We start from the raw sequence: 14,922 nt of genomic DNA, 5'->3' as shown, positions 1-14,922 counted from the left end.
ACCATTTAGGCATAATGAGGGCAGCAGCAGGCAAGTAGGTGGCAAACATGATGCCAGCTAGATTTTATACACTCCCCACCACCTTTAAACCTGCCAGCAGGGGAGCATATATTGGCCTGGATGTTTCCATTTGTTTTGCTGTACTTTTGCATTGCAATTCGGTCATAATCAATATAATCGGCACAAAAGATTGGTGAATTTTACACACTAAGTGTGTTTAGCACAACTCGCATTTCTCCAATCTCTTGCCCTAGTTTCCAAAAAATTGTGCTAGAAGCAGGTCCTGCCTACAAAACTGGCCACACTCACAGTATGAATTAATCGGTGCTTGTTTGCAGCCTTTGAGAAGTATATAAAAATTAAGCTGATTCTTTTGGGTGCAAGGGCACTAATAGGAACATTTTAAAAGCTTTTGAATGTTTCTTTTGATTAACAAAGAATCTGTTAGTTATATACCAGGAAATAGTTTGGTGTACTTTTTAAAAGTCATCTTCAGTTATTTAGAAGTGGGTCAGTCACAGGTGGTGGATTGGTACTGTGTTTAAAAATAAAAATTAAAAATGTGCATTATTTTGCAATCAATCAATTTGCAACTGTGTTAAACAAACTGTGCAAAGTTACCACTCTTACATACATACAGGAATAATTTAAAAGCAAAATTATTTTTTAAAGGATTACATTTTAAAAATATGCCCGATTGAACTCGTTCATGGCAGATTTTTTGTTCACAATTTTAAGATCAGTTTGCGCCAATTTTATTGACTGCAGCCAAGGGTGGGATTGTCCCAGATTTGCACTAAATGCTGTAGCGGGCAGGAGGAAATGGCGTTTTATCCGCCAGCCTCAACGGTGACTTCTTGTGCCATATAATCCAAACCCACCGCATTAATTATGCATTCCTGGGAAACACGCCATTTCCATGGTGGGTGGGTTCTCATTCGCCCGCCAATCCATCACCTCATTGCTTTATCACGCCAGGCGCCACAGATAAAGCACAGTGGTGCACACATCCCTCAGTGCTACCAGCCTAGGACTGCCGCACGGGAGACAGGGTGGCCCCTAAAGGCAAAAAGAATTCAGCCCCTTGCTTCAGTGAACATCCCTCGAGCGCCTTTTGAAGCAGTGGAGGTCCACCATGATGTCCTCACCTCCCCCCCCCCCCCCTCTCTGACTGCAGGACGGGCAGCTGCATCACCAGTCCAGTATGGGAGGCAGATCTGCATTCCACCTCAGGAGCCATGGATGAGCTTCTGCAGATCCAAGGCACCTCGATGTCCCGCCAGGTGCTCCTTCCCCTCAAGGAGTCAGGTCCCCGGCACTCAAAGGGGGGAGGAGCAGTAGCTGGGCACCCCTGGGTAATCCACTTGGGAATCTCAGAGGTTGTCTTCTCCTTCTGAGTCCTCTTTGCCTGTGAGCCTCTCGACTTCATCGTCTGTCACCAGCTCGTCGTCTGTCACCAGCGAGGGAACAGCTGGCCAACGAGTGATTCCGGAGGGAGAAGTGTGTGTGTAGCAGGGCCTTTCGGAGCCTTGTGTAAGCACACCCCAGCGCACGTGGATCCTTCATGTATCACACTCACCTCAATTTTTTTTTATTCATTTGTGGGATGTGGGCTTCACTGGCTGGGCTAGCATTTGTTGCCCATCCCTAGTTGCCCTTGAGAATTTGATGGTGAGCTGCCTTCTTGAACCACTGCAGTCCATGTGGTGTAGGTACACCCACAGTGCTGTTAGAAAGGGAGTTCCGGGATTTTGACCCAGCGACAGTGAAGGAACGGCAATATATATCCAAGTCAGGAGGATGAGTGACTTGGAGGGGAATGCCCAGGTGGTGGTGTTCCCATCTATCTGCTGCCCTTGTCCTTCTAGATGGTAGTGGTCATGAGATTGGAAGGTGCTGTCTCAGGAGCCTTGGTGAATCTTGTAGATGGTGCACACTGCTGCTACTGTGCGTCGGTGATGGAGGGAGTGAATGTTTGCCAATGTGGTGCCAATCAAGTGGGCTGCTTTCTCCTGGATGGTGTCAAGCTTCTCGAGTGTTGTGGGAGCTGCACTTATCCAGGCAAGTGGGGAGTATTCCATCACACTCCTGCCTTGTTCCTTGTAGATGCTGGACACGGTTTGGGGAGTCAAGTGGTGGGTTACAGGTCACACGATTCCTAGCCCCTGACCTGCTTTTGTAGCCATTGTATTTACATGGCTAGTCCAGTTCAGTTTCTGGTCAATGGTAACCCCCAGGATGTTGAAAGTGGGGGATTCAGTGATGGTGATGACATTGAACATCAAGGGGCGATGATTAGACTCTCTCTCTTGTTGAAGATGGTCATTGCCTGACATTTGTGTGGCATGAATGTTACTTGCCACTTGTCAGCCCAAGCCTGGATATTGTCCAGGTCTTGCTGCATTTGGACATGGACTGCTTCAGTATCTGAGGAGTTGCAAATGGTGCTGAACATCGTGCAATCATCAGCAAACATCCCCACTTCTGACCTTATGATGGAAGGAAGGCCTTTGATGTAGTAACTGAAGATGGTTGGGCTGAGGACACTACCCTGAGGAACCACATCGCGGACACCGCAAGGACTGCAGTGGTTCAAGAAGGCAGCTCACTACCACCTTCCCAAGGGCAACTAGGGATGGGCGATAAATGTTGGCTCAGCCAGCGAAGCCCACATCCCGTGAATGAATTTTAAAAAATGACAGCCAAATGCCATCTAGAAGGACAAGGGCAGCATGAGAACACCACCACCTGGAAGTTTCCCTCCAAGTCACTCACCGCCCTGGTTTGGAAATATATACTGTTCCTTCACTGTCGCTGGGTCAAAATCCTGGAACTCCCTCCCTAACAACACCTCAGGTGTACCTACAGCACATGGACTGCAGTGGTTCAAGAAGCAGCTCACCACTAGCTTCTCAAGGGCAATTATGGATGGGCAATAAATGCTGGCCTAGCCAGTCCGGCCCACATCCTATGAATGAATAAAAAAATTGTTGAGCATTTACTAATTGAGTGGACATGAACAGATTCAACATTACACTTGATCCACCTACACTTGCTTTCTCTATACTGTTTCTGCATCTCATCATAAAGACAGTACAAATAGCACAACAGATTGAGCTCAGGAAGCTAAATAGAGCAGTTATTTGGAGGGTAAGTGGTGTCCCTTGGACAAAAACAGATGAAGCCATTCCATATGTTGGACAAAACAGACAAAGCGCTGTGAAGCAAAAGCCTTCAAAGTCAGGAAAAAGTGTGCAAACTGTTACCTTGAGCTGCTATTGGTGTAGCAGGAAAGCCCTACGCAAGCAGGAAGAATGCGCAGCAGCAGAAGCTGAGTGCCACAACTGTGGGAAGTTTGGACATTTTAAAATAGTCTGCAGATCCAAAGTTCCTGTAACTCATGGGAAGAAAGAGGTTACAACAAAACAAAGTAAAATTCAAGTAGCGGAAGAACCATAGGAAAAAACAAATAACCTTCTTAGAAGTTGTTAGCGAAACATAAAATAAAAATTGGAGCATTAAATTAGAAGTTGATGGTCACCCCACGACCACTACCATCTAGAAGGATAAGGTCAGTTCTCCTCCAAGTCACTCAGCATCTGAACTTGGAAATATATCACCATTCCTTCACTATCGGTGGGTCAAAATCCTGGAACTCCCTTCCTAACAGCACTGTGGGTGTACCTACACCACAGGGACTGCAGTGGTTCAAGAAGGCAGCTCATCACTACCTTCTCAAGGGCCACTAGTGGTGGGCAATAAATGATAGCCCAGCCAGCGTAGCCCACATCCAGTGAATGAATGAAATAAAAAGTTAAGGTGCCCTTTAGAATTGTTAGAAGTGGGCATAAATGTGTGCAAAAAGTGCATCACTGTCAAACTAATTGGAACTGTCAACAGATCTGTAAAAATCAAATGTCAAAAGCAACTGTCCAGACAGCCTGTCAAGAGGACTTGTCAAAATTGTCAAGGTGAACTGTCAAAGGGAGCTGTGAAGCTGTCAAAGCATTTAAAAGTCCTGCCTTTAAATCTTTGAAAAAAAGAAAAATGTCTGAAGGTTAAAAAAATGGTTGCTTGTTATTTCATTCTCTTTGTTGACAGGAGCCTGAGGGCTTCCATTACTTAATTAATCCTCTATGACTGATTTCACAACCATCCATTATCACTATAGGGTGCTTGCCATTTAACAGTTTGATTGACAGCTACAAGTAGTCACAGACTCTTTGATGTAGGACGATGAATTCCAATGCTTGTTGATGTGCAGCATTGTGTACTTGAACAAAGCATTGAATGTTATAAGGCTTCATTGAGTTGAAGGAATGGAAATGTAGTAAGTGGGTTTTTAATGAAGGACAGTGTTCATTTTCCAATATAGTAAGGTCTGCAACAGGAACTTAGAAATTTTATAGAACTTTATTTTATCTCATCTCTGAAGTCTGCCTATGGTGGATGCAAGGTGAGTTGGCATGGTAGGTGTAAGGGCAAAGGATGGTTAGTGGGAGCATGGAGTGGGATAGTGGCTATAAAGGGCTGCGGGGGTGGGGGTTGGGGATGTCACAGCTTTGCATGTGGCCCGTAAACAGTCATGGAGGGTTGGTGGGGGGCATAGCTTGGTGTGGGGGCTGTAAAGGGGCATGGAGGGTAGGCAGAGGGAAAGTCTGGCATGGGGGTATGAGGGGCCATAAAGGCTGTTTAGAGGCTACTTTAGCATAGAGGGCAAGAGGGGTCATTGGGGGTGGGTGGAGAGCATGAGGTGGCATGGGTTGGCATGGATGGGCATGGGGAGTGTGCTGAGTACTGAGGAATGTTTCATGTTTTATTCTTCTTTTAATATTTTGGATGCAGTGCAGGAACCCTGAGGCAGGCCTTCCATCCAACTGGTCTCCACACCCACCATTCTCCTCAGTTCTTCCAGGAGTGCCCGCCCTGAACTCTAATCCATCACCCCCCCCCCCCCCCACCCCCCCCTGACTGCCAACTGAAAATCCAATGTCCAGGCAGCCATTTTTAAAGTTCAGATTTGCGAAGCTAGGAGTTCTCCCATATCAACACACCCAGCCTGGGAGTGAAAATGTTACAATCTATGTTATAGCCAAAACAAACTGCCTGCAGTTAGATCAATCACTTGATAATGAAAGCTGTGACCTGAAACCTACAAAATAGATTCTACAGCTGCAGCTCATTTCCTTTTAGTAGCTGTAATTCACAAAACAGAAAGAAAAATGCTGTTATGAAAAGCAAAACATAAATAGGACAGCAGGTGAGAAAGACAAACGCCAGAGTTGCCAGGATGGTCCAAATTCAGAACTTGCAGTTCCCCTGCTCTTAGTCTCAAGACCTGCACAGAGATTAAGTTAGCATATTTCTTCAATTGTTGTATTGGTAAATGTACAGCCAGTTTGGTACTGAGCCATATACAACAGCAGCTCAGGGCTGATCCCCATTCTATGCTGAACTAATTATAGGTAGCCAGATGGTAATAATGGTACGGCATGGTACAATATGGGTCCTCAGCACTACTGGAGTAATAATGGAAATATCGGACAGGACTTGTGCGCTGGCTTGTGACTTGTGTTAAAAAAGTGCAACTTGTGGATTCCAGATAAGGTCAGGATGGGATGTATGTGTAATGCTACCAAAGGATGAAGAGCAAATCAACAATTCATGATCCAGGATTGAAGGGTAGAAGTCGGGGCTTATTGTACCCAGTTCTGAATGGAAAATAGAGAGGTTAAGGACAATCAAGACAGAACTTCTTTGAGGCTGGCAGTGTTTGAAAAGTAGTAGAGACCACAGAAATTGTTCATTATAACTTGTATGGAGGGTAAAGCTGATTTTTGGTCACGGTGCACAATGGGTGTTAGTGAATTGCAGGCCATTTTACATTCTGATCGGTTTTCTCCTCCATTGAGGTTTATATTGAAGTATTAAGCAAGCTACCAATTTGCCATCGTCCATTTTACATTTAGCCAAAGAACAATTTCACCCCCATTAATTTCATGTTTGTGACATGAAAGGCAAATACATCCCTATCTTCTCATTTTATTCATTAGCTACTTTGGCTCAGCTCTCACCAGTTAGTAATTTAAAACATAATGTATTGCTATCTTGTAACACACCCCTATTGAACATCTTCTGACAGAAAAAATCATACTGCACAAATTTGGCTATTTAGTGATCACAGGAACCTATGACGGTAAAAATATTGATATGTATTCGACATATACAGCCCATATGTCTAAGTTCTCCAGCATTTATCTACTACACAAGCTGTTCACCTTACATATTTTACACAAATAGATATTAACACAAACAAACTTTAACACTGAATGTTGTGATAAAAATAGCTTCAAGCAAACATTGTATTTTTTCATTCTCCAACAAAAACTGGTTACAAGGTGCATTTACTTACATTTCATTAAGATTGGGTAGATTGACAAAGGTATTTTCTTCAATGTTCTCCAGAACATCATTCTGTAGCACCCAACTGCCATATGCAAAAAACAGAATAAAGATGAAATTAAAAATTAAAATAACGCAAGGAGATTTCAATATTATTTTCCATAATGCTACGGGTATTACAGAATTATTATTATAGGTATAACATGAAAGCATAGAGTCAATTATGGCACAGAAGGAGGCTATTCAACCCATTGAGCCCATTCCAGCACTTTATAGAGCAATCTAGTTAGTCTCATACACCTTCTCCTTCCCTGAAGCCCTGTCAGTTTATTTTTCTCAAGTGTCAACCCAATTTCCTTTTGAAATCATTGGTCATCCCTGCTTCCATCACCCTCATAGGCAGAGAGCTCCAGGTCATTACCACTTGCTGCACAAAAATTTTGTTGCTCACATTCCCTCTGCATCTCCTGCCCAAAACTTTAAATCTGTGCCCTCTTGTCCAAGTGCCATCAGCTAATAGGAACAGCTTTTTACCTGATCTATACTTACCATAATTGTGTACACCTTTAGCAAATATCCTCTCAACCTCCTTCGCCCATCTTCTCCAGCCTATTCTTACAGCTAAAATCTATCATCCGTGGAACCTTTCTGGTAAATTTCATCTGCATCTTCTCAAGGACCCTCACTTCTCTCCTAAAGTATGGTGACAAGAGTGGAAGCAATGCTCTAGTTGTCGCCCAACCAGAGCTTTATATAAGTTCAGCATAACTTCCTGGCTTTTTCTCTCAACGCCTCTATTTAGGAGCCCCAAGATTTCACATTCTTTGCTTACTCAATGTGTCCTGCCAAAGATCACATCACCCCCAAGTCCATTTGTCCCAGCACAGGCTTTAGAACTGTGTCATTAAGTCTATATTGCCTCTACCCATCCCTTCTGCTAAAATGTATCAGCTCACCCCTTGCTGTATTCTATTTCATCTGCCGTTTATCTGCTCATTCGGTTAGCCTATCTATGTCCTGATGTAGTCAAATGGTATCATCCTCACTTTATGTCGCATCCCAAGTTTGAGATCATCAGCGAATTTTGAAATTTTACCTTGTATTCCAATATTAAAGTCATTTTGATGTATCAAAAAAAACAATGCTCCTAGCATTGACCTTTGGGGAACACTACTGTCTACCAGACCCCAGACTGAAAAAACAACCATTTACCATGACTCGCTGTTCCCCATCCTTAAGTCATTTTTTTAAAATCCGAGCTGACACTGGTTCTCTTATTCCACGTGAACTTCAATTTTGTTAACCAGCTTTTTATTTGGTATTTTGTTGAAGCTTTTCCAGATTTTTTTTTCTCATTTCTAATCTTTTGACACTGAGCATCAGTATCCTATGTCTTTGTTGCAGTCTATGAGATGTTGTAATGACTTTGTGTATTTTGAGGTTCGAAACTGTTCTGATCACTGAATCACAATCTCATTAGGATGAAACTAAATCCTTTCTCCGGAGTACTTTCGAGGAAGAAACCTTTTCTGAATCAATTACAGCAAGCCACCGAACCTCATCTGAAAGGCAACAATAGATATTTCTAAAACTAAAGCAAAATACTGCAGATACTGGAAAACATTCTAACCTATTTCCAAAGTGGGGCTGAACAGAGTGAAATGTTTGTCTTCTATTAAGGATCAACAAATACCATTCTCAAGTATGTTATTTCATTACACAGACATTAATGTTTTAATAATGACATTGCCAGTATATGCTGGATAATGTCAATCTGTGAATCTGTGGGGAGGGGAAGGCGTGGCCATACATGGGTATCTCTAGTGTTCCCATTCCAATCCCTGTTCTTGGCTGAATCTTGTGCTGGCCGGCCAATGAATGGCCGGAAAGCAGGGCGGTCGATCATTCACAGGCTGGAGATGGGGATAGAGTTGGCAGCAGCGTCAGCAGCTGACGCCATCTTTAAAGCGCTGCCAGCATTAGATCGCTGCTTCAGGTCTTCTTATTCACCAGCTTGTGCCTTGCTTCAGAACTTCCCTTTCAAGACCTCCAGGCAGCAATGCAGATCTGCTACTGGGAGAGGGCCAGCTGGTCAGTGAGGCATGCATAGTGAAGGCCTGGGGGGACAGGAGCAAGTCAGCATGATAGACAGAAGATATTGGTAGCCCCCATGACTCAGTGGAAAATCCCTGCATTTTCTTCTCCAGGCTACTTGGGCAAGGCGGGAAGTCCTCTTCCCCAGGGACAGGAGAAAATCTCACCTCCTAACCAAGCAAGCCTGGACAGAGGTCACAGAGCAGGTTAGCAGTCATGGGATCATGTGAAGGACCGGGCTTCAGTGTCACAAGTAGGTCAACCACCTTCTCTGCTCCTATAAGGGTGAGTATCCCTCACCTCGAGCCCCGTAGGGGTCAGCAAATGAATAAATGTGAGAGTGCGGCTGCAGGGTAGGGAGATCCTAACATGTTGGTGGTGATGGGTGGAAGCTGCAGTATCTCCTTTGAACAGAATGGCTGTAGCTCTCTCAGGGATGTGGCCTGGCACTGCCAACACTCGCAAGGTCACTCCAGAGTACCTCAATGCCACATTCATGTCATTGGCCCCAAAGGCAGCAGCGAGCGCACAAGTGGATTAGACCTTGTGCCTGTTCTTGTGGGGCAACTAACATCCCTCTTCCTTGTTGCCTCAGGTGAAGAGGGCCCACAATGCAGAAGAAAAGGCCTGGACTGGCAGTGGGGTCCTATTTCTGGGCATCCTGGTGCCCATGGAAGGGAAGGCCCTTGAGCTGGCAGTGAATGATGGCCATCCATCGCCAATGGTAAAGCAGGAGTGTGAACGCAAGATTGTGAATGACCTCATGAGCGGGCACTAGGGAGCCTTAGGTGAATACAATGGATGGTGTTCCCCTGTTCTCCACTGTACATGCATCAACATTTCTGTTTCTCCTGCAGGCCAACCGCAGGAACAGAGAGCTCTATGCAGCACACTGATTCACGTCTGAGGAGGAAGAGGATGCCCCAGTGCCACATCATTCCCAGGATCCTCCAGCAGTGCAGATATTTTCACCTCGGTGAGTATGGAGCTCACAACCTGGCGACAGCACCACACTCATGACTGGCCAACTGTCAGAGGCTGTGACAGCTGAGGCCACTGACAGTTGGACTGTTTGAGGCCAGGTCCACGCTGAGCCCTAGGCTGATGACATGCTTCTGGAGCTTTCAGGCAGATGCTGGAACTTTAGTGTGAGCTTCAGAGGGTATGCGTGCCCTGGCTCAGACAGTGGAGGAGTCCATTTAGGCTGTGAGTGCTGCCATTTCCCTCTTGTCTGAACATGTGGCTTCCTCCATCAAGAGACTGGTGACTCTCCAGGAGAGTCAGGTCCAGAAGGCCAGTTAGTCGATGCCGGAATTGCCCACATGCCTGCATACCATCACCTTGGCCGTGAGCTCAAAGCTACAGTGGAAAGACAAAAGGGGAACAAGATGCCTGGAGTCTCCAACAGGTCCTCATCCATCTCTGGTCAGCAAGGAGGTACAAGTGTGCCTCTCAAGGGAGAAGTGGTTGTCTTCTGCACCTGGGGCTTTCTCTCAGAAGTGTGAGCAGTGACTCCTCAGTCCTCTGTCAGTGACACCAGTGTCTAAACTTGCCATGATGACAGAGGAGGCTGTTACACCTGTACAGGAATCCTTCAGCATGCTGTGGTCCACCAGGCCTCAGGCAGCCAGAGGATGGTTGCCATGGTCATCCCAGGCCATAGGGCAGCAAGTTCAGGAGACTGCCTCCACCACAATTGGTAGCATATGAGGACCACATAGGAGCACATGTAAAAGAGTTAAGAAAACACATTAGTGTCAGGAAATAGTGATAGTTTAAGTAAGTTATATGTGTATTTGTGTGTTAGGAATAAAATAAATCTAAGTTTAGCTTTAAGTTGAGCTTAATTGATATTTCTGTATTTGTGTTAAGAGAAGGAAAAGTTTAAATTTAGTTTCACTTTAAAAGATGCTTGCATTTTAATGAATATGACTCTTGAAAGGTGGTTAAGACAAATAGGGTAGAAAAAACTGTGCTGTTGCCAAGCAACAGAAGGCCCCACAGAAGCAGAAAAGTAGTTTCACTTCAGTTGAAAGCAATTTGAGTTCAATTGCAAGTAATTGCCAGCAGAAGCAGCCTAGAAGGGACATATAGCCAGTCCCAAACCAATGTTCAGCTGAAGGATTCGAGAGAGGCTGGACAGTAGAGGGACAGGTAGCAAGTCCCAAACTAAAGCTGAAGCCATCTGCCAGGAGAAGCTGGACAGGAGAGGAAACTGCAGGAGCAGGTTTCAGAAACTAAAGCAGAGAATCCCCAAATCCAGGGGAGTGGAACAGGAATCTGGAAGGGTTCTGTTCTGTGGAAGTGAAAGTAAGGAGCAGAGATGAAGGTTCCAAGCTCCAAGCTCAAAGAGAAACAAAAGCTGCAGGTTGCAGATTTGAAGCAATATAGGCATGCGAGAATCCGTAAGATCCAAGGAGACAGCTGAACATCTGTAACTCTTTACTGTAGGCATTTGAAGCAGTGGTGTTCTGTTTGCATAGCTGAGCATTTCAGAAAGAGTACATGGAAGGAAATTTGAACGCAGGATCCAAGGGAGAGGAACATCGGAAGGAGAGTTCAAAACCCTGTAGGTGGACCCTTGTGGAAGGGTCTCAGAGAAATCGTCGTTTGGGAGAAAATTCCAGAATGAGTTCTTTGAGAATGGAGGTTGGAAACCCTCATGTGAAAGGCGGAGTTCAGTGAGATCGGTTGGCTCACAGCGCGACAACTGTCTGGGGGGAGTTGTTGAGGGACTCATAGCATTTATTTGAGGTGGCATCTGTCTCTTGGTTTGAGAGTGTGGTGTGCCTGACCACAGGCCACCTATTGGTTTACATGGACTGTGTACTTACTGGGAACCTGAGTATTAGATAGCTTTTGTAACTTGTGTTATCTTTACAAATCTGCATGTACCTATGAAGGTATAGTTGTGGGTGAAGGAGTATTGTAATATTTTATCTTGTTTAATAAATGTTTTGTTATTTTGTTCAAAGTTCATCAGCTGAATCCTATGATTCTGTTCAGTAGCTGCTCTCCACGCATCTAAACAAAAATTAAAAATTAGGCTCTGTCAAGCTGGGTTCTGCCCTTGGATTTGGATTGTCTAGTAGTAACATCAGCTGGGATCATAAAATAGATTCACCTGGGCTTCATGTTGAATAGATAGTAGTTAAGGGGTTACTGCTTACGTCTGACTTTTTTTTAATCCCCTCAAGGGACATGGGTGTTGCTGGCTAGGCAAGGATTTTTATTGCCTATCCCCAATTACCTTTCAGATGGTAGTGGTGAGTTGGCTTCTTGAACTGCTGTAGTCCATGTGGTGTAGTTGTACCAACAGAGCTGTTTGAGAGGGAGTTCCATGGTTTTGACCCAGCAACAGTAAAGGAACGGCAATACAGTTCCAAGTCAGGATGGTGTATGGCTTGGGGGGAACTTGTAGGTTATGGTGTTCCCATGCATCTGCTGCCCTTGTCCTTCTAGATGGTAAAGGTCATGGGTTTGGAAGGTGCTGTTGAAGGAGCCTTGGTGAGCTGCTGCAGTGCAACTTGTATTTGGTACACACTGCTGCCACTATGTGCTGGTAGTGAAGGCAATGGATGCTGGAGGCGGTGGATGGAATACCAATCAAGCGGGCTGCTTTGTCCTGGATGGTGTTGAGCTTCTTGAGTTGATGTTTTGGTACTGAAGATATAAATTGTTTTCTCCACAGTCTCATCATTGCTGGAGGCCTTCTGGAAGTGCACGAGTGCCATGGCTAACCTCAAGGTTTGTTTGGGAGGAACCATGGGGTGTGAGATTGTCTTTTGGACCATCCAGAACAACTCGATGACATTGGGTGAGGGGACCTGAGTTTGTAATTCAGATGAATGACAACAGTGAAGACTGAAGGCAGATCTTTATTAGGCAGGGAGAGATACTGTGGGAAAACTCCAAATCGTGTACGTACGAGCACCTCGAAAGCCTCCTTTCAACCATGTCATTGCACCCTCCTTGCGGCTCCTCAAATCTTTCCAGATGCTTCTTTAACTTATTCTTTCATGGGATGTGGGCATCCACGGCAAGGCCTACATTTGTTGCCCATCTCTAATTGCCCTTGAACTGAATAGCTTGCTAGGCCACTGCAGAGAGCAGTTAAGTGGCAACCACGTTGCTGTGGGTCTGGAGTCACATGTTGGCCAAACCAGGTATGGAAAGCAGACTTCCTCCCCTAAAGGACATTAGTGAACCAGATGGGTTTTCACAACTATTGTTGATCGTTTCATGGTCACCATCGCTGAGACTAGATTTAAATTCCAGATTTTATTAATTGAGTTTAAACTCCACCAACTGCTGTGGTGGGATTTGAACCTGTGATCCCAGAGCATCAGTCTGGACCTCTGAGTTGCTAATACGGTGACATTACATTATGCCACTGTCTCTAGCTGTAGCTGGTCATCAGCTTCTTCATCATTGTTCTCATCTGAGGATGCCTCGGACTCCACTAAATCCTCAGTGGGTAGGGCTTCCCTTCCTCTGCAGCGTCAGGTTGTGTAAGTGCAGCAGACCAACACGAGCCGGGAAACTCTTGCTGGGGCGTACTGGAATTATCCAGGCACCAGAATCTCATCTTCAGGGGACTGATGGTCTGCTCGATGATGACTCAAGTCGCCGCATGGCTAGTGCATTTCTCCACTGCCTCTGTCCTATGCTTCTTCACTAGAGTCAAGTTCAACCTCTGTCTTTATACCCTTGTGGCCGGGTACCATCTTCTTTGTGCTGACGCCTGCTTGTGCTCTCCTCTGTGCCCTTCAGCCACTTCTCCATCCCGAGGTTGCTCCTGCAGGTACACATGAATTGCTGCTGTCCAGAGCTGTGTGCCGACACCCGCCTCCCTCTCAGCTTCTCATCCTTACTGGAGGGCTGCCTCCTGAGTACATGATGCCCATGGCTCTTGGGCAAAGTCAGTCTGAAGAGCCACTTTGCCAGTTACTTCCTCAACATTGCTCATCTCACTTTCCGCTCAGGCCCCTCTCAACTGATGCCCAGGCCAAGAGCTAGTTGACATGATAGAAGCTTGACCCAAAATCCCAGGTACGATAACTCTCCACCCTCATGCTTTTCACTCTGGCCGCGCTGCACCAGCCTTCCTGTGAACTGGCTGCCGAATGCAGCAATGACATCAGCTGCCACCCTTAAATAGCTGCTGGGCCTCTGATGCCCCATGGCCTCCACTTGCCGTGTATAGTTCGGTCAGTTGGAATCTTAATCATCTTAACAAGCTCTCAATTGTTAATTCTGAAGCACGCACAGTTCACACTTGACTTGCTGTTTGTCACTGGTAAAATGCGAAGCTGGCGGATTGATGTCAGAGTGACTTTATGCCACTGGCTCCCATACCTCCAATATCCCTCAGCTCCATCCCTTCTACAGTCATAAAATCTCAACCCCCATAACTGAGAATAATGCTTAAGACATGCAATGTGCTCTTAGATCATATCCCTTTGGATTTACGCATTTGTTAAAAATGTTTTTGTAGAAATAAAATAAAAAAAATACTTGCATTGTGGCCCGAGAGGAACATGCCTGTAACTGGGCAATAGTGCCATCATCCTCAGGATGGTGAAAGGCAAAGTTTATGGGCAGATGCCAAAGATGAGCCTGTAGTGCTTTTTGTGCCCCTAGTCCCTTCCAAATTAGGTACCCTCCCAACAACCTTCCAAATGCCAGTCTGTTAGCATTGGAAGCCATTGGCGGGTGCAATTTTGTCAAAATTGATGGCATCATGGACCAAGGAATTTTGAGGTACATATTTTTAAAATCATTCGATTTAACTAGGCAATGATTTCTTATTTCCTCTCCTTTTGTTGTCAATTTTCTTTTTCCATTACTTTACTGAAGGCACTCATACGACCTTGTGTATTACTCAGTTGGCATAAAGTGCCTCCTGGAATCATGGACATCTCATTATTCTTTATGTGTGGCTTTATTTAGATAATTAGATAAGTACATGAGGGAGAAAGAAGTAGAAGGATACGTTGATAAGAGATGGAAGTAAAGTGGTTGGATAATAAACATCACCATGTAGAGCAGTCCAATCAGGCCTATTTTCCCACTCTATCCCCTTATCCCTGGAAGTTTATTTGGCTCAAGTGCCCATCAAATTTCCTTTTGAAATTATTCATCATCTCCGCTTCCATCACTCTCATGAGCAGCGAGCCCCAGGTCATTTACACTTGCTGTGTATAAACGTTCTTCCTTATATTCCCTCTGCAGCTCTTGCCCAAAACCTTAAATCTGTGTCCCTTGTACCATCAGCTAATTGGAACCGCTTTTCTTTATCTTTTCTAAACCTTTCATAATCTTAAACAAATCTTCCTCAATCTCCTTTGCTCCAAGGAGAACAACCCCAGCTTCTCCAACCTAACCTTGTAGCTAAAACCCCTCATGCCTGGAACCATTCTGGTA

At 45.1% G+C, this 14,922-nt stretch overlaps 1 protein-coding gene across 4 annotated transcripts in view; it reads right to left on the bottom strand.

The window, feature by feature from the left end:
* The window catches only part of LOC121272797 (lutropin-choriogonadotropic hormone receptor-like), a 216,589-nt gene that overhangs the window by 79,129 nt on the left and 122,538 nt on the right, over nt 1-14,922 (bottom strand). For all 4 annotated transcript variants that reach the window (XM_041179579.1, XM_041179587.1, XM_041179597.1 and 1 more), the window contains exon 3: nt 6,413-6,487. In XM_041179579.1, the coding sequence (XP_041035513.1) occupies nt 6,413-6,487 (75 nt within the window). The remainder of the gene's footprint in view (nt 1-6,412; nt 6,488-14,922) is intronic.

Source organism: Carcharodon carcharias, chromosome 2, assembly GCF_017639515.1.
Source record: "Carcharodon carcharias isolate sCarCar2 chromosome 2, sCarCar2.pri, whole genome shotgun sequence".
NCBI classification, from domain to species: Eukaryota; Metazoa; Chordata; class Chondrichthyes; order Lamniformes; family Lamnidae; genus Carcharodon; species Carcharodon carcharias.
This window is presented reverse-complemented; position numbering and strand designations above follow the sequence as displayed.